The 25,150-nt window shown below is 41.9% G+C and overlaps 1 protein-coding gene across 1 annotated transcript; it reads left to right on the plus strand.

Annotated features, from left to right (window-relative positions):
- Positions 1 to 1,752: 1,752 nt before the first annotated feature.
- On the plus strand, positions 1,753 to 23,798 carry LOC121871064. Its single transcript, XM_042373173.1, has 3 exons — positions 1,753 to 5,882; positions 20,298 to 20,411; positions 22,856 to 23,798. Exons 1-3 carry the CDS (start codon positions 2,659 to 2,661, stop codon positions 22,914 to 22,916), a joined length of 3,399 nt encoding a protein of 1,132 aa, XP_042229107.1. The 5' UTR covers positions 1,753 to 2,658; the 3' UTR covers positions 22,917 to 23,798.
- The last annotated feature ends 1,352 nt before the right edge of the window (positions 23,799 to 25,150 follow it).

The raw sequence follows: 25,150 nt of genomic DNA on the forward strand, positions 1-25,150 counted from the left end.
GTTCTCACCACTGCCACGGCCTCCAACACTCCATGGGAAAGCGTCCGCGGTTATGGACCTCGAATACTGTGCGAGGGGGATGCCATCAGGAGCGTCTTGACCACAGTGATCTAAAACCTAATACCATCATTCGGCAACAGTTGGGATGTGAAGTTGTAGGTAATACAGATCACTTTACTGAGAATCCTACCGAGTTTGATGAGGAGGATTGTAACTTTCTCCTGCACAGATTTATAAAATTAAACGAGACACTAGAACAAACTTAATCTGAAGCCTTAGAAATAAGTGTTGGTGTTGTTGAGATGTACAATAATGACCTGAAGACAATGATCTGATGGTGTGTGTCATATTCACGTGGTGGGCAGGTTTTTGCAGAATGCGAGTATTATTTTATTTTCTAATGATGACAAGTCACTCAGAAATGGTGACCGAATTTTAGGAAGGGAAATGTGATGAAGAATATATAAGAATATGAAATACCAACTAATTTCAAACAAACTAGAGCGAGTAAGAGGCACACCTAACACAACCTATGAAGGAATGCTATGACAGATAAGTTTAAATCGGGTAGTAGTAGAATAAAGCCTTATAAAGTAAATCAGAAGGTACACATATTTACTTGTTTCTTCAAGTGTGTAAGGTCCACTGTGTCTCTCCTACATGCTGCCTCTACTCTCTCCCGACCCGTGAGAAGGGATTATCAGACTATTTAACGGTTAATATAACAAGTATAAACAGTTTGTAACGGTGAAAGTATATATTGACGAGAGGATAATGTTATGCGTCCCTTTAAAACACTGGACCCGCTCCTGATATGCCAATGTTTCTCTATTTCAGGCGAAACAATTTACATGATCAAGGAATGTGTGTTAGTTAGTGCTTACATGCTGAACCTGAAATAACTAAGACAATAATGAAAATGTTTGCAATGGCTGACACATGGTTTAAAATAAAATCTGAAGGAAATGAATCAAAACAGAACGTGTTAAAAATGGTACTCCAACTGGGAGGACATTCACACAAATGAGTTTCAGAACAGAATTATTCGTTCTGGATTAGCGTTTGTTAGTGGTGGTGGTGTAGAGGACGGGGGGAGGTGGGTATACTCTGGGTTGTTACGTGGATATTACGATCTTGAGCTTTGAAGTTCACTTGTGGACAGATCGTGATGACCGCTCAAATATCTCCGTCTAATCATTTCTTTCCTGACCCGTAACTAATTTTTTATTATTAGTCTAGTTATTATTTGTTCAGGTAACCACGTGGTAGCTAAAACCTGTTCTCAGTTGTGCACAAACCTGTCTCACCCAAATAAAAAAAATGATGACTTGTGTAAGAAAATGCAGCAGTGGGGATTATGGACAACCAGAGGATACCAGTAACTGATAGTGACTTCTGTGGTAAGATGAGACACTTATAGAAAATGAGATACTGTTATTTAGATTCAGTGGTTATATATTTATCTACTGCTTTAAATTTTTTACTTTAGTATCATTAGAGAACGAAAGGAAAATATCCAACAAAACATTGAGGTGTCCGAATTCAACAATGCCCAAACCTGACCTGAAATTCTTGCAATTATTCTACCATTATCCGCAACTGTTACCCATTACGTTGACTCTGAAAATTATGATTCTGGAGGAAATCAGTTTACGGTTCCTTGTTGACTCATTGTAGTTCGGTGGACCACCGCCAGGGTGCCGCCAACCCATGATTTCCCAGACTGGTGAGTGAAGACGGGAGAGTCAAGCCAGTCAGTCGCGCGGCAACCACCATGTCTTCCTGACGCTTCGCTCTTGACTATTTCGCAGTGTCATAACCGAGAACTATAAGACATTAGTGACTGGTGGAATGACACAAAAACTTTTAAATTAGTCTCGAAAATTACTAAATGTAGTGAAAAAACTGTAGTGGGCTATCCGTATGGGCATTATTTCCACTCGACTGTGATATTTCATAATCATTCCATGTTTGACATTTGTTTTGAGGGTATTTTGAGTATTTTAGTTAAGCACACTGGTAACTACACGAATTACATATTCTAGTGATACTGGGGATATATAAACGGTATATCTGCAACGTAGGACGCTAGTCACTGTGACAGTAACCAGACCAAACTTTTGTCAGCAAGATTTACTGGACAGACTACTGACCTCTCAACTACTACCAGCAGCTGGTGCACACAACACTTGCTTTGCGGAACTGATACGTATTGAAAGCACATGTACGGTACACCACAGCACGTACTACATGTCTTGAAATCACGGGATAGAGAAAAGAACACCTACTGAAAGTACAAATTCCACGGTATTTGCCACGTACTGAAAGCACGTGGTAAGACATTGGCTACGTGTTCCATGGTACTTGCCACGTGTTGACCATCGTCTACTGCGTGGCCTGTGTTGTGTGACAAAGACGAACTGCGTGAACAAGTTTTACCCGAGTTACTGGATTTGGGGAAGCTTAAGTGATCACGAGAGTAATGTGAGAAGCATAATATACTGCTATAAATTTAAGGGCTGACTTAAGACAAGGAAACTATTTTAAGTCAACATGTTAATATTAGGTGCGTGACGACTATTGGGGTGCGTGGGGCAGTAGAGCGAGTGATTAAGCCCGGCTATCTTGTAATAAAGATTCCGTGTCAGTGTATCCACAATGAGCGAGAAGAGCGAGGTGAGCGACGTGCCCTCCGTCGGCAGTGGCATGAAAGTGAACGTTATGTACAGAGGTATCGTGTATCGGGTGCGAGGCATCAAGGTCCTCTGTTCCGTCGTCTCCGCCGTCATCCTCTTACTCGTCGCCATCGTCGGCCTTGGCGTCTGGATGCTGGTCAGTGCCTACGCCGAGGAGAAGGTAGACCCCTTCGGTGGTGATTTCAATGGAACGGCGCCGAGGCTGACGCAAATTGAGAAAGGCAAAGGCACAGATCAGCCCACGTCAACGCCCTCAACAATTGATTTTAACGCCCCGAGTGTAACGCTGAGGGAAATGTCGATAGCAGCAAGAGTCCCAATAACCCCTTCTAACGAGGACCCAGTTAACGAGGCTGTCGGGCACTTCCAGGGTGTGACGCCGGTCAAGGACCTTGTAGCAACGTCCCGCTACCCGGGACCAGACCCTAACTTCGGTCTCTTCGGTGGCCTGCCGGAGCAGGAACACGCATACTCCGAGGGGACCACATCTGCTGCAGATGCAAATTCTGAACCCTGGCACCCCATGGCTGAGCCTGATGATTACGACAGTCAAGTAGGGCTCTCAGAGAATAGACCCGTAGTAGTCCCAAGTCCCTCAGATGATTATAGTGAGTACAGTGACAGAATACCAGATTACGTTCCCAACAACAACAGGAGAGTCATAGACGATTACCCCGGGGAAAACCTCCCCAAATATCCCTTACATGGCGGCCTTCCCGACAAAATACCCCGAGACATTGACCCTGCCTTGTTAGACATGGGACTACCATTTCCCTACCCGCCATCCCTCCCTACAATAGGACCACCCAAGACACCCATCAATCCCCGCTTCCCTGGAGGCCCCCAGCGTGTGCCGCCGGGGATCCGTCGAGGGCAAAACCCCACACGATCTCCTTACTCCCGCCAACCCTACCAACGACGTCCTACCTATGATCGCCCACCACTGTACGACTACGACGACCCACCCGACTCAGACCGTCCACATCCTTATGCTAATGACGAGGAACCCACCTTCATCTCTTCACAACCTTACGACCATGATGACCAGCCTCCCTACGACCGCCCACAGCCTTACGCTAATGACGCACAACCCGCGTACGACCGTTCACAATCTAATGGCCATGACGACCAACTTCCCCACGACCGTCCACATCCATACACCAATGACGAACAGCCTGCATACGACCGTCCACAGCCTTACGCCAACAACGAACAGCCTGCATACGACCGTCCACAGCCTTACGCCAACAACGAACAGCCTGCATACGACCGTCCACAGCCTTACGCCAACAACGAACAGCCTACATACGACCGTCCACAGATTTACAAACAAGATGATCAGCCCGATTACAGCCAGCCGACATATGACCGTCCACAACCCAACGACTACGATGACCAGCTCAACGACTACTATGACCAGCCGACTTACGACCGTGCACCTTACGACCAAGACGAACAACCACCCTATGATGGTCCACAACACGACAAGCCAGCCTATGACAAGGACCAACTACAGAACGAGTCACAGCGAGTTTATGACCATTACTTTACTCCTTCATTGCAGGACACTCGTAAACTCTACCAACCCTCGACGCTCCCAGAAGTACTAACCGTGACGTTCGAACAGTCGGACTCGTCCCCCGGCATAGCAGGCCATGAAGACTTCCAGCAGCGTACTCCCAACAGAGGCGGACAAACATCAGGGGGCTTCACATTGCCGCCAAGTTTTAAAATGCCGCAAGGTATCACTTTACCCCCAGGAATGACGTTACCAAAAGACGTCACCATACCAAACAACCTGAAGAGATTCCACGAGTCCGCGGGTGGAGGTCCGATACGTAGGCGGCCAGGGCCAGCAGGATTCATCGATGATATGTTATTTTATTACAATAATCATGAACGACCGACATCAACTCTGCCACCTGCAAGCGAGACACAGTACAGCCAGAGGAAGGGGCTGACACAGGAGGAGGAGGAGGAGGAGGAGGAGGAAGATACCAGGCATTCGTATACGAGACCCAAAGTGGTCGGCTCCGATGACAGAATACACACTAACGGACGCCGCCCTGTTGACCCCGCCTTCAAACACTTTCAGGATGTTTATAACAATGATGGCAAAGCACCGGCCATACATGACGACAGAGGACCCGCTCCTGGGGAATCTCCTCCGAGATGGAGACCATCTCCACCAAGAAGACCCCCGCCTCACTTTAGTGGCCCACCACCAGGAATTCGAGGTCCTCGACCCAACGGCCAAGGTTACCCCTTGCCCATACGTCCAGACGCTGAACGACCTCCAGTACAAATTCCGAATAGGAAACTCTTGGTTGAACCGAATCATCGACCTCCTGCACAGACAGCTCCACGGCCTGATCACTCTGCCACCACGAACCATAGGCCTTTACTGGGGCCTCTATATGACATATATGAATATTCTCAAAGGCTCGCATCAACGTTACTAACCTTTCCCTCCCATACAGATAATCGGTACAATGAGTCTAGAGAAGAATATATGCAAAAGGAGGTGGAACTATTAGAAGATTACAACAAAGTATTCAAACAACCAAACACGACAAGCGCCGACGTGTTGCCAGATATGTTCGACGACAGACCCAGCAGGAATGAGCGCCTCATGCTCCTTGACTCTGAAAAACTTCGATCTCTCACCCCTTTTGAATTATCCCTCATTACCTGGACATTTTTGGATTTCTGGGAATTCCTCATCGAGAAAGTTGGCACCCTCTCCAAACAAGACCTCCACCTGTTAGAGACGCGACTGGAACGTCTGAGACAGAACAAAGATCGGGTTTTGACTAAGAACTTTATGACGGCAACGGTCAACCAGGTCTCTCAGGACACCGACAGGAGCCTGCCGGATATCTCGGAGGCGATTGCCATGGCGCACCATCTTCTCGAGACCCTCCCACACGTGGAGGAAGTAGAGGGCGTCAACAGCACTGCCTCCCATGACCAAGTCGAGGGTCGCATGTGGAATCCACTGGGGATGTTCAGCTCTGATGAACGTGTCAAATTTATGGAGTTTGCAATCAAGGTACTGTTTAAATTCGGTCGCGTGTACCTGACGAAGAATTACGCACTGGACTGCATGATGCTTCTCTTCTGCAAGGACCTCAACGCCAACTCTAAGAAGGATGGAATGGATGGCATGGCAGCCAAAATAAAAAGGTGAGACCTATGACCCCAGCCAACGGGTACATAAGAATATACAATCTTAAAATTTGACAGGTGTAAAGTTATAAAGATCTAGGTGATAACGTCACCACTCCGGACCATCTTCTCCTTTGACCTCACCGTAACCATACTGACAACCTTGTACATGAGGCACGAAAACACTAGTATACGGAGTTTAAGGCGGAAAGGCAGTAAAGGGTGCTAAAAAATGGGGTGCTGTTTTTTGTTGGACAAGGAAACACCTCTGAATTAGTTGGACAATAACTCATTATAGGTTCGACCCGCTTCATTTATCTGTACCAGATTTATGACCCACATCTTACAGCTTCTTGTTTAGTTTACCATTAAGTCTGGATACTCCTCTGAACCTTCTGTCACTGTTCCGATTATTACGAACACCTAAGATCAACCTTTTCAGTAGTGCAAACCTTAACACCCTATGTATGAGAGTTCAAAAAGTTAGGTGGAATTACAGTAAATACAGTAGTTTCCGTTCACAAGTTGGTGCTCTCCTAAACCAAGGAGAGGCATAACTTAAGTTTAAAATTGTGTAATTTTTAGTCGAGTGATTCTGAATGTGGTTTACTAATGATATTTACAAACTGCAAGTGTTGGTAATGACAGACATCACGCATAAGTTAAAAATGTGGAATTCAATACAGTTAAAAAATATGGACTGGCATGATTGACACGACTTGAAACCATTGTTTGTGTTATCATTAATATTATAGATTTACTGTGAACGTAATTGAAATTACACTCGATAATATATTTTACAGCTAGGATCGTTATTATTACACCTTCACCACTAAGTCTTGTCCATGTCACTTAACAAACCAGACCAGACGGTGGGGTGAAACTGCATCACAGACTGTGCTCTGATAGCGGTGTTTGTGACAGGCCCCCATCAGAGGGATGTGGGAGATAATTGTGTTAACTGTAATAAGTTGTAATGGTGGAGGTCAGTAGAGCTATTTTTATTTACTGTATGGTACCGGTGAGAAGTCTTGGATGCTTGAGGTTGCTTGATGTGAGAGAGAGAGGGTGTGTGTGGGAAGGGGATGAGGGTGAGTGGGGTGGAGAGGAGGAGGTGTGGGGTGGAGAGGAGGTGGTGTGGGGTGGAGAGGAGGAGGTGTGGTGAGGAGGAGGTGTGGGGTGGAGGAGGGAGGTGTGGGGTGGAGAGGAGGAGGTGGGGTGGAGAGGAGGGGGGGTGTGGGGTGGAGAGGAGGGGGTGGGGTGGGAGAGAGGAGGTGTAGGGTGGAGAGGAGGAGGTGTAGGGTGGAGAGGAGGAGGTGTGGGATGGAGAGATAGGTGAGTGGGAAGGGGAGGAGGGGGTGTGGGGGAGAGTGAGTGGGTGTAGGGAGGAGGGAGTGAGGTGGGAAGATGGTAGTGAGGGAGGCTACAGCTGACTTGGGAGTCTGGCTTGTGGGAATGTTGGTGTGTGTATTTTAATGTTTTGTGTTTATCTGGTATTTGATTTTTAACTAAACTTGGGGATTGTCAAAGCAGCAGTCTTTTCATGGTGACATCACTAATGAAGCTATGAAGTAATCCACCCACTTTTTTTTTCTTTGTGTGTGTGTGTGCGTGTGTGTGTGTGTGTGTAAACGTGTTGGCGGCCTGTCGGTGGCCTAAATGTTTACGGAAGATTAGACGGAGGTGACGCCCCTCAGTCTCCCGTTACTTAAGCCCAACACAACCCACTGTGACGCCTACATAAAACACTGACGCCAATACACCTCACTGTATAGCCAATACACCTCACTAACACCAATACACCTAATTGTAACGCCAATACAACTCACTGTAACACCAATACACCTAACTGTAACGCCAATACACATCACCCAACTATAGCGCCAACACACTTGACTAACGCCCAAACCCCTGACTGTGATGCCCGCACAATACATAGTTAAAGCAGTCAGCGCAACAACACGGAACATTGCTAAGTAGTGATGACCCATGGAGGTGATTATCATTATCACTGACGAAGCGGATCGAGAGGTGGGCGATATAGCGAAAACAATTACCCTGGACCTGGTAATGTCACAACATTAATTTTGTTAAGGGTTCGCATCCCTGAGACTCTAACTTCGAGCTTGGAGACGAGAGGTATCGGCAAGATATTGACTACTAGTTTTGTCCGGCAAAATCCCGCTTAACCTAACCCAATCTTCAATACTTTACTTTAACTCAGTCACCGTCTTCTAACCCAATATTATTTCCTGGAGGAGGACTTTTGCTTTGGGGAAAACTATTTTGTCAGTGTGAGCGAAATTGGTCATACAAATGTGTCTTCTCTCTGGGACACCTCTATAACACAGAAGCCGGAGGTGTACAGGGTGTATGGAGGTGGTTGAACATAGTAAGCCATTATTACCTTGTGTGTGATGAACGGCGCCATCCCCATACGGTTACCACACAGTTACTCGGTTTACAGTAAACGGCCAAGTGCGAGTGATCCTGTAAAAATTCAGTGTTACAAAAACCTGTTAAATCACCATACACAGCTAACTGTCTCGCACATGGCTCGGCCAAGTGTCAGCATTTTCGTTTATTTTCAAAGTGTAACAAAAACACTGCAAATCATCAACAAATTGACAGACGGTTCTCTAAGGGAGCACGTAAACTGTGGCCCATTACTGGAGGCGACGACCAGCAACGATAAGTCATGGCGTGTAGGTGCCAGCTAGCCTTGGCCCCGAACTCCACCACTATAACACTAAGTCAAACAGTTTACTAAGACTATCAGAACAGTGGAAACTACTAGCCACGTCACAACATTCAGTAACAACAACGAATCACCCGAACAGCTTAAGTACAAGAAAATTATGATCAGTGAATAGATGAATATTTAATGTTACCTCGACAGTGACTGACTGAACGAGACAGTCACCAATCGACGTATTAGGACTCAGGCACAGTTGAAAGAAAACAAAAACTTGCTTCGCCTTTTGACTTAATAGGTTATGGCAGTGAGCGGCAGATCTCACAACAATCAAGGAGTGTTTGGCCCACCCTCAACACCCACACTTATCATCGCCCCAACACAAGTTCACGGCCCTCGGAAACTCGACAAACGCGGAGTTACAATCTGTGCTTGCATCAGGGAAGCCATGACTCGTTCCTCTGGGTCCTGTCTGGAGAATATCAGTGTTGCCAAATGTGGTTGGTGAAAATCGGCTATATTGACCTGTAGAATCCGCTAGAAATCCGCTAAGCACAATATTACGCGCATATCCTAAACAATGTGCAAATGTTAATTAAATACTGCATACAAATGTTAAGTATTCACCACTTACTTCAGCGAAAAAATTACGCCGTCCTCTTCTTCCTCTTCAGTCTCTATAGACTTGGGTCCTGAAGAGGAGCTTGGACGAGCTTTTGATGTCGAACTGTATGCGCCCATTGTACCTATTTGCTTTACCACTTGTTTTGGCAGTTCATATGAATGGCAAAATTTTCCAACTCTTCTGAGTCCACTTTTCACGGCAATAATCGCACAGGCTGAACTTGTATTCAACCGATTTCTGAGCTTTGATTTAACAATATTTTATATTGACACTCGCATTATCAACTCCAAGTAACTTCTGTGGGTCCAGCTGTGCAGTATATCCTGTTAAAGGTTCTTGGTGGCATTTACTGTAGATTGCAATGTTCCATCTTCTGGTTCAATAAGTACAAGATACGTTGACACAATTTTCTTTAAATCCTTGCTGAAATAACGTACAATAACACCAAGCAACTTCACGATTCATCAAAATGCTGTACTATTGAACCGACATCCAGTTGAAGCCATTATTTCAATAACTTGGGGGGGGTCTTTAAACGTTCATATTGTGTTTCAACATCAATGCACTTACCCCCAGTGTAGTTTACAAGTCTCAATGCTCAAGCCCCTATGTTGAATAACTGTACTCGGTAGCACCTCACGTTGTTTACACCATAGGATCTCAGAGCATAACACCAATTTGTCTCCTCACACACCGCCATATTGTTATCGTTCCCTTTTTGTTTCGATGTTTCGTTAAGAGACATTAGGAATCAGTTTGTCCTTTCACGTGCAATATTGTTGTTCTTATATATTTCTGTACTTCACCAACTACAATCGTTTCATATATTAGATAACTATTAAAAATAAGGAAGAAATGTCATCCTCTAATGCCGGCCACTCACTCACGTCTAGCCGGGTTCAACCTTACTGTCTCCGTTTTGTTTATATTGATAGGGAACCCTAAGCCACAGATTAAACTACCTGTTTGTTACCAAAGTGCTGTTACGCAGTTTAGTTTAATAATTTCTTTAAAAAAATCGTTCTGGCTTTATTCATGCATTATGTATATTTATTTTTCAAGAGTCTTTGATCTGCCTTTCCCTTTTTTAGGAGGGGGCGGGGGGGGGGTTGCATTACTGTATACTGTATCTAAGACAACACTGGGGACAACCGCACGGAAGCAACACTGGGCGTCCTTTGGCAACGAGAACATTTTTAACTGCAATAGGGGTACTTAACCATATGGTGTGATTTTTAAAGTAGTATTTTATTTTATTTTATCTTTTATTTTTAAACCTATTAAACTTCTTATAATATTTATATCGGATTTAACTTACGATTTTCCTCGTTGCCAGAGGTCACTCGTGTAGGTTCCGGGCTGCTGTCCTCGACTTTCCTTGAGGGTATAGTCTCACCCAAAATTTCGTTAACTCTCCCAGTCAGCTATGGCTGCACTGCCTGCTTCAGATGTATGAACTTGAGTCTATTACTTGGAACCTTTAGATTCATTCGTATCGGTTTCATGTTCCGGTTGGTACTGAGACAGTTTCAAACATATGAAGCAGGCAGTGCAGCAATTGCTGGCTGGGAGAGTTAACGAACTTTTGGGCGAGACTGTACACTCGCCAAGATGCCAACAACAGTCCTGTCACCTTACCTGCCTCTTCATGAACCCCGAGATTCAGACCTGTGAGGTCTGAATCTCGGGGTTCATGAAGATATAGGTGAGACGACAGGACTGTTGTTGGCGAGTGTACATGACTTCTAAAATAACTTTGCATCTCCATAATGCAAGCACCATTGGTGTTTTTTTGTGTTAACCCTTGCACATAACATTATACAAGCAGCATCACCGCAATATAGAACTTAAATCTCACCGTTTTCAACGTGTGGCTCAAAAGCAACACAGTAGACGTGATAACGTGTCAGCCTACTGTACCACATCTTTGAAGTAGTATACAAGACTTCTCAAGTAGAATCACTTCACCACTCGCCAAAGAAATTTTCTTCACTCCTCTCGCGCTTTCACATTATGGTATGAATCAATGGTAAGGGCGGAGATTTCTATGCTTGCCTTTTGTTGCACGAGAACTCTTTTGATCAGATAGGTGTAATAATACAAACGCTTATCGAGTTAGTAACACGAGGGCAATGATCACGGTTTACATTTACTAAAATCAAGCTCAGTCTAAGGCAGTATTGAGTAAATAATCGATAGTATTAATAAGAATAACAACAAAGCGAGTCATAACAATAGCAGTAATATACCAAAAATAATGAAATAATCATATCGAAATTCGAATACCAGTTATGCATCAGTTCTCAGATGAATAACTCACGCGTCCCACATCCCCACTATAAACTGTGTCACCTGACAGGCACAGGGAGCCATAAAAACACGAAGCATCAATTCAGTATAATCATCTCATGGCCACGATATTCGCAGCAAACGTAATACTTTCCACGCATCGCGTTCTTTAACACGTAGGTATACTTATTCTACTAGGTTCGGTTGTCGGACACGGTTACCTATATCTGTGGTGGTGTGAAGGAGTGACTAGCCAGTATTAAATCCCAGCACTGGTTCGTTACGGAATGTTATGACCGCTGTCACGTGTAACGCTGTTGTCTCGCTTCAGCCAGGCCCCAATGACACGTCCGTTTGCAAGTCAGCTGTGACACCGTTATCTGGGAGCACCTGTTGCACCCTGCCTGCTAGATGTGTGGTGGTACTGAGGTGTGGTTGTGAAAGGGTAAAAGTGTTACGACGTATGAGATGGAAGTAGTGTCGTGGAGTTGCGAGATGGAAGAAGTGTTGTGAGGTTCGTAGAGCTCCGACTTATTTCTCGAACGATTGGAGTAGCATGATTTACATCTATATTCAATTTGGTAGTTGATTAATATAAAACTTATAAGATTTTGTGTGATTTGATTTACTGATAAACCATGTTAAGTATTATAAATGTGACGATATTATAATTGCTATCACTCGAACCATTTGTCAGACCGCTACTTGCTTTGCTCAAAATCAGATTCACAAATCCTCCACAAAACTGTTACTGGAAACTTCCACATGTAAAATTATCCTACTTCCATCCACAATAAGAGTAATCCTATTTATTCTGCACACAACTTCACAAGGCGGCCCACAGCAGATGGTAAGAGACAGAAACGTGATTAGGAGTGAATTAATTAAGCTTCACGTCGATAAATCTTTGATTCAGTCAACAGCGAGAAGTAGGTGGTCAATTGTACAAATAACAGCCTTTGTCACGATCACAGGAAGTTACCACGACTAACATCATCAATTTATTTACTGGGACTTACAAAGTGAAAAAACCCCACTGTAGACCAAACGAAAATGTCCCTAATTACATCACAAATCTGCACGACGGTTACTTCAAGATTACAGTCAGTAAAGTTGCAGGGAATAACCGAGTATTTTTTTAAATATTAATGTAACATTCTGGAAACTACAGGAACCTTACACAACACTGCGAATCATTCAGTAAATCTTAAGGAAATTTTATTGATAGCCTATTAACCTTGGGGAAACCTAGGGAAACGGTAAAAACCATGCGGAAGTTGTGAGGAAGTACGAGTGTTCACACGGCAGAAACGAAGAGTGTAACAGATGGCGGGGCGAACGAAGTCTTAATGTAGTCACATCGCTCCCCACCACTGTTTACCTTCTCGCTCGCCTTCCTGTTTACCACCCACTTCCTCTACTGGTGCACTGTCCATATGCCAATCCTCTTCCGTCCTTAGTCCAAATACCTTTTTTTTCCTGGGTTACAGTTTTCAGCAGGACCAATGTAACTACTGGAAAACAACTCCGGGGAGAGAGTTAACTGTTTTGCTAATCATACCAGGGACGCACATTTATATTTCACCTTAAGCAATATCGTCAGGTTCACGATATTGCGACGATAAATATCATATTACTTCCCTTTCTAAACATCTTCTTACGTCCCCTGCTAAACATCTGCATAAATACAATTAGCCACGACCGGGCTCTTAATCAAAGACTCGAGTGAAGATCTTAAGTATACGTCGTGTTACGTTGCACGTTGCAACAAACTTAGAGCACACACCCGAGACATCTGATTGCACTTCCGCGTGTTCTTGCTCATCGACAAACAACCAAAGTAAACAAATGATTTCTTTCACGCCCAAGATGTCTGTTTTCCACCAGCACTACAACACCTCTAACTATTTGTTGCCTTAGGAAACCAATTGGATTATCTTAAAGCCAGCTACGTGCTCACATTGCCTAAACTTGTCATGGATTGTTGTCTTGCTTTCAGCACCGTGATAACGGTTAAGAGAACAGATAAATACTGATACTCATGAATTTGCTCCAATTTCGACAGCAATGATGTTGTCAAGTATGGTAGGTGTCGCAGCTCTTTATGTCGATATTTTTATTTATACGAGGCTTATCTTGCTAGGTTTAATTTTAATAGATAATTTATCGAAGTGAACTAATTTCAGAATTTGCAGTACTTTATCGCAATAAGACTGGAGCCTTGGTTAAAGCTATGTGATAGGCCACAAGCTCCATTTATAGAATAGATCGTTATGCTGAACGGGCCACACAAACTCAAGAGGAAGATTACAGCCTACTACAGTACAGGATACGTATATTCACGTCAGCAAGTGCCAAACTATATATGGCTACAAAATTGAACAAAGTATCTTACAATAAATATCATATAAATAACATTATTACAACTGATTTTCCATTGTTGAGAACATTGCCTCCTATTGGCTTTCCTGCATTGTAGTTATTATGTGATGCGTTATCTAAGCCTGTATTTATAGGTGCAGAAATGGAATAAATGATAGCGTGTGGAAGACTGAAAGTAGCAGACCAGTAGCGTCACCTGGGTCTTGGTCTCCTGTGAGCGGGCCGGCAAACCACCGGCTGGCCGACAGGCCTCACTGTAACATGGCCGCCCCAACTGTACACGTAATAAATATTAAGAATTGTTGTAGGATCCCCCACCATAACAAATGTAGGTTTTATCCATAGAATTTACGTATTTCCGACTTCAACACAAATATTTTTATTCTAGGAACCTCTTACTTAACTTAACCCAAATAGCTACTGTATATACCCTAAAGTCAAAGGCGGGGAATACAATAATGGCTAGTGGTCCCTGCAGTCGGTAATGCTGTATGTCGCATTTTCACTGGTTCCATCTCTACGGTCTGGTGACGGTCTTATAAATGACAGTTAAACCAATCACGGAAAATTTATTATACATTTATTTGTAACGCTTCTGTTTTAACGATGACAAGATATCCATACAGTCTGTAGTGTTTATAGTTCAAAAAAATATTTGATATTTCATTTCTTTTTCCTTCTATTGATTGATGGATTACAGGTACTGGGAATAACATCGGAAGTTTTGACCAATAGAGAATTTAGTTTAGCACGTTTGTAACTTAGACCTCCTATAAAATGTGTAGTGTTGCTGGAGCATGCAGACGGTCAATTATAATGACACCCTTAAATATGGGTAATTAAACAGCCCTTAAATATAGATAATTAAACAACTTGGTGTAAGGGAGGGGAAGAGGACTACCCACTCAGAGAATATGGTGGTTGGATGTGGGGGGGTGGATACAGTTACTCTACCTCCCGTTACGCCTGGCTGAGTACTGCACACTCACCCACACACACATATACTTACATGTACACAAACAGACTGTTATGTGTGGGCGCAGGGGGTTTGTCAGAATGTGGCCAGCACCTTGCTCGTCTTTGTTCACCTGCACGTCCAGGTAATAAATATATTTAGTTCACTTAATCGATTCCCATGAAAACACGTGGTGTGTATGTGTGAAAGGGAGGGGGATATTTTCCAAGTTCAGATTTAATGACAATCGCCATTGCATAGTTTCGACCTTCAGATGATCGTTTGCCTAAAAAAAATGTGCGATAAAGATGTTAACTGATGCTACAAAGATTTTATATTACTTTTAAGTAACTGGCGCGTGAATAGACCACCACTTCCTCCTATATGTGTGGTGAACCTTACCTTGGGTTCCTGAGCTCGGTATCAAAAGATTGACTTTTCCTCTTGTCTATGTACAACTCCAAATCCATATTTGGGCCGCTAAATTCGTGTTGTAATCTAATGAGTGAGCAAGTGAGACATGTTTTCATATATCACATGAAGGAAAATCTAACGTTAAGACCCTCAGAGTATCCAGCTCATGGAAAAGGAATCAGAGGGTTGGGATCTTCATCGATTGATTTACTGAACTAATGTTCTGTCTCCCCAATCACCAGCCAGCATACCTAAACATCTTAATTTTTCATCCCATATACTGTAATTTTGTCTATCACACATAAAATTAATGTCTTCCTTAATTTTCAACAGTTGTTGTCTAGTATAAGAACTGACTTAGTAAACATACTTAAAGATTTTAGGTACTGAAGCACGTTAATGTAATAAAACGGTAGGTGATGTGAGTAATTTATGGATAACTTTAAATGGTTATCCTGATTTATCCTAAGTTGTTCCACTCGTAGTAATAATTGATATACACAAATGGCGAGCAGAAAGGTAGATATAATGTTCAACGCGATTATGCTGTCAACTAACTGTCCTTCATCCCCCCCAAGGCCAAATTGACTCCACTAACACTAACTCTTCTCCAACATAGCCCACCACCGTCCCAGGTTAACCTGCCCCACCCGAGGGTAGCCCCGTAGAGTCCTGGGCAGCCTAGCTGTTCTTAATGCTGCCGGGCCCCAATAACTGTAGTACTAGTCCTTGGGGCCTCCTTTGACCTAGCCAGGATCTCCTAGCCTACCCTTGAGTCTCCTGCAGAACTTGACATACAGGACTCTAGTTTGGGAACCGGAAAACTCTGTTAATCCCACGTCAGTCGTCACTCTAAGGATTAATTAAGGAATAATTTTGACTCACTGGTGTTCCGACTCGTTGACCATTGTGCGAGCAGTGGCACGTATTAATGTTATTTGTTCACTCGATCACAATATCGTAATTTTTTTATTTATTTTTTTTATTTCTTTACATTGATACACAGTTGGGAAGAGAAGCAAACAAAGAGGCGTCGTGAGTCAGTACCAAGAGGTAATGTAACCACTCACAGATGTTCGCTACGGTTATCTCATTTTATTCTGCCGGAAATGTGGACAGGTACCGGGTATTAAAGGAACCAGCAGCCTATGACAACGTGATGCTAATCTCGCTATTCTAAAGACTAGTGCCAAAAACATGAGCCCGGAGTTGCCATAACCCCTAATTCTACCTTAGTTGTTCAAGGCAAGACGAAAGGACAATTATTTATTGTTGCGTTTCAGATTATCAATTATAATTGCAGAATAAGTATTACTGGTATTAAAAACTACCTACAGTATAAGGTTTCTCACGTGTATAGTAACATATATGGCTGCGTGCCTATACCATAGGCATGCAAACTTTCGATAATTTTTACCGCACAATTTTATAACAATAAAAGTTGATGCAACCTGCCAGTTGTAAAACCGTTACAACTGTTAAGGCAATAAATAGCTGATTATCATTTTTATTTGAACAGCTGGAGCGCGGAGCCCAGGGTAGCGCGACCAGTCTGTAGAAAAATTATCTAAACTTAAGAATTGTAATGGAAGATTGCCTCCATTTGTGCTGTCACATTTTGTAAATAAATATTGTTCATTACATTATATTTATAATTTTCAGAGGTGTTTAAAAATGTAAACTATATTTAATCGGAACTTACGTTTATTTAGGTTGTTTCTGGATGAATGTGATTATACCTTTTCAGTATACCCAGACCACCTTCAGCAACAAAATTAAAGTATCTTCAGCCTTCGTGGTATGAAAGTAATCACACCCTCGTCTAATTTTTTTTGTTTATTTTGAATGAATATTGTTCTATATTAAGTTGTCTGTAAAACACCGATTGAATCTTTTTACTGATTCTGTTCTTTCGTGTACAGAGATTACTTCATCAGTCTTGAACCTCTTCTTGGATTCAATCATGCACAACGATATCATAGGATTACCTAGCTAAAACCTGACATATTGGTACGACGCTACTTGTGATTTTCTCCTGGCACAGATACTAACCATTGTTGTTGTACTCAGCTCGCAGAGTTGGAGGCAGAAAACGGCCCTCGTAATTTAAACTGTACATTACATTTTCTGGAGCTATAATCTATTAGACTTGTTTGTTTTTTCCTTTAGGTCTGTAAACTCAGTACAGTACTCAAGTTTTTTGCTTAGTATTTCCTTCGTTCAATTTCAGAACCGTTGAGTATATTGGAGTGCTCCTTTAGTTACCTGACTAGTTTTTTAAGATATTGTCCACTAAGTAAAACATGTGTTGCCAGTCTCGACCGCGGTTTTCCGTTTACTAACATAAGTAACAGCAGTTTATATATTAACGAGCTCATGTTCCCATATGAATGTGCTTCCGGAAACTAGCCCTACCATATACTCTGTCAGATATTGTGCGTTTTGTCAGGCCACTTGAAATGTGCCATTTATGGACCCATTAATGATAGTACGAAAGAGGTACAACTGTCAATAGGAACAGCAACACACGCCAGCGGCGAATTACCAGTTTCCCTGCTGTTTTACAGACCTTTGACCGACATCTTCACACTAGTGATAAAATCCAAAGTTTTACTCACGGAGAAATCCTAATGTTACGCTGTTAAAATTAAGCATTGGGTTTGTCCGGTAGAAATAAGCTCCGTCCTCTAGCGCTAGAATTCTCCCCTTCATATATTCTCATATATCCTAATTATGTTAAAAAAAAGATTTGTCATGGCCTGTAGGCTATTAGTTCCCGTTTACCCCCTACCCAGCTGGGTGGGCTTGTAGCGTACTGTAAGTGGCCAGTTGTCAATTCTCTTTTTATGGGCACACAAACGTACGTACATGTAGATATCTCACATTCAAGAATGAGGTAGGATAGAAACTCACAATGCGCTTTCTGTATATATATTGATGTACAGCGCAGTGCTTAGGAGTGACTAGGTGAGGAGAAACTTGCTCAGAGGTCCCGTAGGGCGAGGAGGTTTCTGAGGAAGCTGAGTGGTGAGGAGCTGTGAGAGATGTTGCTGGTCCAGTAGCCGAGTGTAGAATGGTCTCCCTGGCTGTTGTTGTTGTTGTTGAGATTGTCGGACCGTAGTCCGACACGGGCCTTTGCCTATAGGCGGCCCGTTTGGTGGTTCCGGCTGGAGCTCCAGGAGCAGCCAGACCGGATTGGGATTGGAGGTGGTCCCACCTGCAGATTGGAGGGATACTGCAGGTTGCAAGTGTGAGCGGACCCCCGATCAGTGGACGCTTACCACCAGCCCCCACTCTTGGACGTGGTCAGCTTCGGAGTGGCGCGCCCCCCGAACTGGGGTCCACACTTGCTGGGAGAGGATGCTTTCTAAGCTATCTGGGTGGTGGGTATCGTGTGATGACCCGGAGTAGGTGGTGAATGTGGTCTGTATGGGCCTTTCGGGTTAGAGTGGCGTGGGTAACTGTGCCAGTCAAGCCCTACTGCAGACCGAAACGCTGTTACAAATACCAGCACTACGGACACACTGTCAACAAGTGTGAGGCGCAGGAGGACACCTGCTCCCTGTGCGGCAACACCGGACACTGCTACACGGTCTGCCCCAACACAGTAAAAAAATGCGCTGCCTGTGGCGGCCCACACTCCTCCGCCGATCGGACCTGCCCGAAATGGAAGGAGGAATGCAGGATAGCCAAGGCGCGACTCGACAAGAAACTGAGCTACAAAGAGGCCCTCCTTGCTGTACGCTCCCAAGACAAGAAAAAACCAGCAGAAAAGAAAAATCAAGAAAAGAAAACACAAGAAAAGAAAACTCAAGAAACGACACTCGCCACACAGAATCAAGAACACCACGAGGCCCGTGGAGCTGAAGCCCACGTGGTCAACCTCACCGTCTCCGACTTCTTCCACACCTATGAGGACTTAAGACACGAGGAAGACGAACAAGACCCAAACACGAACGAATGGACACTCCAAGAGAGCAAGAAGAGGAGGAGAGTTAGAAGAAAATCTACATCAAGCTAAGAAGAATACCAAGACATTTCCTCCACACAAGAAAACAACACACACAATCTAGCCGACCAAGCACTGAGAATCCATGGCCCAACCCAACACGCACCTGACGCTTGACCTGACGCTAGCCTGACTCTGTCCTGTCGCCTCCTGGCCGCGTCCGGGCGAGTTGCTGCTGCCTCCAACTTATACTCCCTCGCGCGAGCGGTGTTTAGCCACTGCACCTATTCTCTCCTCCTAAATTTCACTTCAATCCTCCCTTTATTCTTCCCCTGAACCTCCTTCCCCCGTCACTAGCATTTTACGATTTGATTCGGAAAAGTTGTTGGAGCTTCTAAACTTGAACTGACACAATCCGGAGGAGTGGTGACCCGAGGATCACACACCCAACACAGACAAAACCAAATACGTGCGCTATGCGCTAACCAAATAAACGCAGTCGTGTAAAGCCACGGCACTATCTCTCCCACTACAATTCCCTTCCTAACCTCCTGCTCCTTCCTCTGTCATCTTCCCCGCTCTGACTTTCGCTACCAACAACTTTTGGAGCTTCTAAACTTGAATTGGAAACTTGAACTGTACGCTCATTAGTAGGCAGCTATCAAACAGGGAGGTACTACTGCCTGGGAAGATATAGGAAGCATAATGTGTTGTCTAATGGTATAGACCCTGCTATCATACGGCTTCACGAAAATTGTTACCAAGTCCCAGGTTGCTGATCTGACTTTATGCCTCATTTACACACAGTTGCAGGGTCTCAATTGTTTCTCCTACTTTGACAACACAACATTCAGTACTTACATCGTTTCTTACGATTGATCTTTTTTTTTAATTTTGTATTTTTTGATATTGTATTCTTATTATTATTTTTTATTAAATTTTGTTAGTTATTATTATTATTAGTAGTAGTATCATATCCCCACCCCCGGCCCTGATGTGCACATACCATAACCCCTGTTTTTCTTGTGTGCTACTACAATAATCACCCCATCCCAAAGTTAGGATTATTAACTTAAATTCCAAATGCTTCTGTAGTATCACTAAATACGTTCTTCTCCCTACAGCGTGGGACTGAAGGTACTGACTGAACGTGAAAACCGTGAGATGGACACCATGTCTGAGATCTGGCGTTCCCTCACCGCCTGGGAGACTCTGCAGTGTGACATCATGTTCCCCAAGTGAGTACACTAATAAAACAAACGAAAAAATACGATTCTTGGACGAAGTTTTCAATGATTTTTTAATTAATGAGAAATTAGATCTAAATGAGGTTAATATTCGTTTTTAGGACCAACATGGGACTTCATAATTCTATTTATATACGGAGAAAACTATTCCATTATGTTTCCGTTACAAATTTATATTTTTCGAGTACCTGTATATGACCCTCCTTAGTTAACTACAATATTGATTGTTAGGGAAAATGGGGGATAAAATACTAAAACAAACCCTTGAAAACCTAACCTAACTTACAAAAAGTTTAAGAATTACTTCCTTGTTTATGGGTTCCTCCTTATATGAACACCGAAAACACCATCAAATACTAAACACCGAAAAAACGAATAAGGTGTGGTGCTACTATAGTATGCAGTCTATTAAGCTGGATGCTATCTGTCGAGCTGGAGTTGGTCTACTGGGATATTTACACTTGCTTCTATTAACGAGCCGATCAATGGTGAATAGGATAAAAGTGAAGTAAAAGTGAACCTAACCCATCTTACGTTAGGTTAGGTTAATGGATGCTGCAGTGTAAATATCCCAGTAGACACAGCTACTTTTTTTACTTTACTTTTACTTTTATCCTCTTCACCACTGATTGGCTTATTAGCCGCTTGGGCAATCGGTAACGTCTCTGTTACGCACTGTTGGCAAGTACTGGGCATGCACTGGCTCCTGAATGTACCTGCTCCAGTGTTGGTCAAATCTGGTCTTGAAAGAGCTTACACTCGGTGCCGTCAGAACACTCTCTGGCAGAGTTCACAACTCTCACTCCGAAAACAGCTCGGTAGGCTGCATAATATAGTAGCACAAAGTTTTTTTAGTTTTAGGATTTTTATAGGTTAGGTAAGATTTTTAAAGGTTTGTTTGGCGTTCTTTTTAGTATTTTACCCCACAATTTCCCTCTAGTTTAAAGCCCTACCCACTTTGAACAATCATGATTGTTGGTAATAGAGGGGAGGGGTCATATCTCCATAGCGGGTCATTTGCAACGGATATGAAGGTCAGATTCGTTTGAAATAATACAAACTACATTAGGAAAATCTACTTTTGATAGAAGTTTTCATGTTGGTTCTAAAAAGTATCTTTATTAATTAATATTCATTCCAGTATTCTGGCTGACTTTGTCAGCTAATAACTTTTGTATGAGTTAATTAAAAAAGCAAATTTCTAGTGTCATAATTCCCAAGTAAACCTAATATCGCTAATTAGCAAATAATATGGTTGATTAAAAAACAAATATTATGATTGAGTGAATAAGGTAATAGTAATGTATTATGTAAAAAAAAAAAGAACTACTAGTTTATATTGATTAAATAAAATGAAAATATTATTTGGGTTTGAGTAAACTGTTAACATGTACTAATGGAAAAATTAATGATGTACTCAATTAATAGTTAAATTAATAAATTACTCAGTGGTCAAATGATTAAACTACAGTGCTCATAGTCTATGGTTGGAGAATAACTTTAAATATTCTGTATATGATGTCTGAGTAATTTAGCTAATAATGATTTGGTTAAGGCTAAGTTAACTACAGTACAGTACTATATTATGTTTAGGTGAAGGAATTATAAATACTGTACTACTACTTGGGTTAAGGTATATAATCTGGTTAAGTACTCTATTATAATCTGCTTGAAATATTAAACTACTGTACTAATAATTATGTCACAGTTAGTATTGTAATATTTTATGGTTGAGTGAATGGATTTCATAAATTCTGGTTGGCAAAGTGGCTGTTACAACTTATTTTGGTTAATTGAATAAAATACTAATACCTTTCTGGATGAAATAAATTTATATGTTCAAAGGCTGAATGTGAAATACACACTCAGCTGACTAAGGATCAAAATCTATACAGTATATATTACTTTTACTTTATTTTTTTACTTTTATACTCTTTGGCACTGATCAACTTGTTAGCCACTTGGGGGATCGGTCATAATTGTAAAGATTCTATCTTTCACTTAGGGGTTTTACCAAAAAATAAAATAAATGATAATTTCCCCAACCGAGACATGTTGTTACCTACTTGTTAAGGACCAACAAAGAAAAAATCCTCATTTTACCACTTGGTTTCTCTTACATTTTTACTGCCGGACAATAAATTTCATCTCAACTATACTTTCATAAATCATCAGGAAATAATTTAGTATCTTCTGGTCAGAACATCTCTTCTCCCATTGTTCTCCATGAACTTGTAAAGAGAAACTCTGACTGTGGACAGTACTTACTTACTCGTATCTTCCCAACAACAAGGTTATCCTCGTGCGGATTCCAAACATCGTTCACGCAACAAAGTTTTCCCAATCTTAATCTCTACATTTGCCCATAGTAAAGTGGTTCCCTAACCTGACTGTTCACATATAGCTAGTTAGTAATGTCTCCTATTTCCCTGCAGGTGTGATGGACCTAAGGCCCTAGAAATCGTCAATGACGTGGCCCTGGGCTCCCGCAAGTAAGGAGACATCAATTTTCCTGATGTCCTCCTTATTCCTCTATTGGGTGTAGAAAAAACAGTTTACTCGAAGGTCTATGACCAAGGGTCCTTCTAATGTGCCTGGTTCTACTACTCAGGAGGAGGACCTCAAAGAAGATACTTGCTTGAGAGATTTCTCTAATCAGGGAAGTCCCTTGACGTGTACCCACCAATACCCTCGACTACTCGACTAACATATCAAGTGGCGTGACACTTTCTTGGCTGATCTGAGAATAACTTACTCAACAATATTGAGTGGAACCTCACAGGAAAGTACCTGACGCTTACAAGTTACTGGCTATCAGTGACTTCAGTGTCACTTCATCTTACCTCAGTGGCCTTCAAACTGAATGTTCATAATGCTAAACATACTCATATGATTTATCGGTAGAGTTACTGCATAAATCATAAGTTACAGGTGTTCCTCCTGTCAGTAAATGATAAGGATAAAGTTAAAGCAAAGAAGGGTGTGATATAAATTTTTGTCCTGAGAAAACAATCGACAACTTGCATATTTGTAAATAATTATCTTGGACTACTTGTCTTATTAACTTCCTCTTACAGTAGCACAAATCATATTCATGTAAGGGGTTGTTATGTGATTTATTGTGTTCACTTTCTTCTTCTGCTGATTTGACTGTAGCAACCCCAGATTTTTTCCCACAACTGTACAAATGGTCACCACTGAAGCTCCTTCACCTGGATGAGCGAATGATTTTTGTTGACAAGTTGTTCCCACGTTTATTTATATTGTTATCCTTGCCAGGGATTTATTTATTGCATTTTGCTACTATTTATTTGTTGTTATTTAGCTGTAGAAATTGTTATTGCCCTGTTAAATTGCCCCAATAAATGTTTGATGTATGAAATATTTTCTTTTATACTTGTATACACAAAAAATATGAGTGGTACACAAGATGAGTCATGAAACAGCTGTAGTTTATCCTATATATAAAATTCCTCAAGAAATTTGAACTACCTCAAACATACTGCTAAACTTTGTACTTAAGTTAGGAAGTCCTGAATTACAAAAACAACAATGATGGGGTAACATTGTGGAAGATTCGTGACAATAAACAATATTGCACCTGTATTAAGGTTGGCCACAATGCAAATGACTACCTTTTAATGAAATTTTTTCAATGCTAATTACTTGCCCACTATGGGTTTCTGAGATGACTTTTTGGTGTCATTTTGGAAGTACAGTACAATACTTAATTAGTTAGACCCCTTAAATTTCAATTCTGAGAGAAAAGTATACAGTATAATCAGTCCAAATGTTCTTAAGCCATTATTAGGCTTACAGTTTCCACTGTTTTGGCCCAAAATTGAATTTTAGTACTGTATTGGCACTCCTGAGCATGAAGATTCCAAATCTATGGTAAATAATTCGAATATGGGGTAATAGTGGTCATAATGACATTTGGAAGATTTTAATAAAAATTTTCAATGATAATTACTCACCAACTATGGTTCCCGTGGTGATTTTTTGGTGTTCTTCTGGAAGTACTTAATTAAAGTTGTTAAACACATTAAATTCCAATCTTGATCTCTGGAATTTTGGTGAAAATCTCATTACCTGAATAGGTACTCTTGAGCATGCAGATTAAAAATCTATATAATGTACCTGGAGCTGGTTCATTTAACACGAGAAATGACCATCCATGGCACAAGTACAAATATTTTATAGAACCAGTACTTGCTGACAGAGATGTGACCGACCGCTCAAGCGGCTGATGAGCAAATCACCAGTAAAGAGAACAAAAGTAAATGTCTGTCTGTCAATTGTTTTCTTTCTTTATGGGCTGCAATATAGCCTTGTCAGCACTAGTCTCACACTCAAATTACAGTACAGTACTGTATTGCATTTTAAAACATAAAAATTGCATTGATGAATATTTTGTACACCAGAAATTAAAATACTGTATTAAAAAAAGATATAGAAATTTATTTGTTCCTAAGTTAATATTTTACAGCCAGGGCTGTAGGATGGTGCCCTACTGTATACTGTATTCACATTTCTCAAAAATTATACAGGTGCTCCTCTACTTACGAACGAGTTACGTTCCTGAGGCTTGTTTGTAAGTCCAATTGTTTGTAAGTCCAACTTTACTCTTGTAGATACCAAACATATTGTAAAAAATGAAAAGATTATGGATATTTAGTACAGTACAGCTATATCCTTTAATACAGCCTTAAAACTTGGCTCACTCTTCT

Source organism: Homarus americanus, unplaced genomic scaffold (assembly GCF_018991925.1).
Source record: "Homarus americanus isolate GMGI-L3 unplaced genomic scaffold, GMGI_Hamer_2.0 scaffold52512, whole genome shotgun sequence".
Lineage (NCBI taxonomy): Eukaryota > Metazoa > Arthropoda > Malacostraca > Decapoda > Nephropidae > Homarus > Homarus americanus.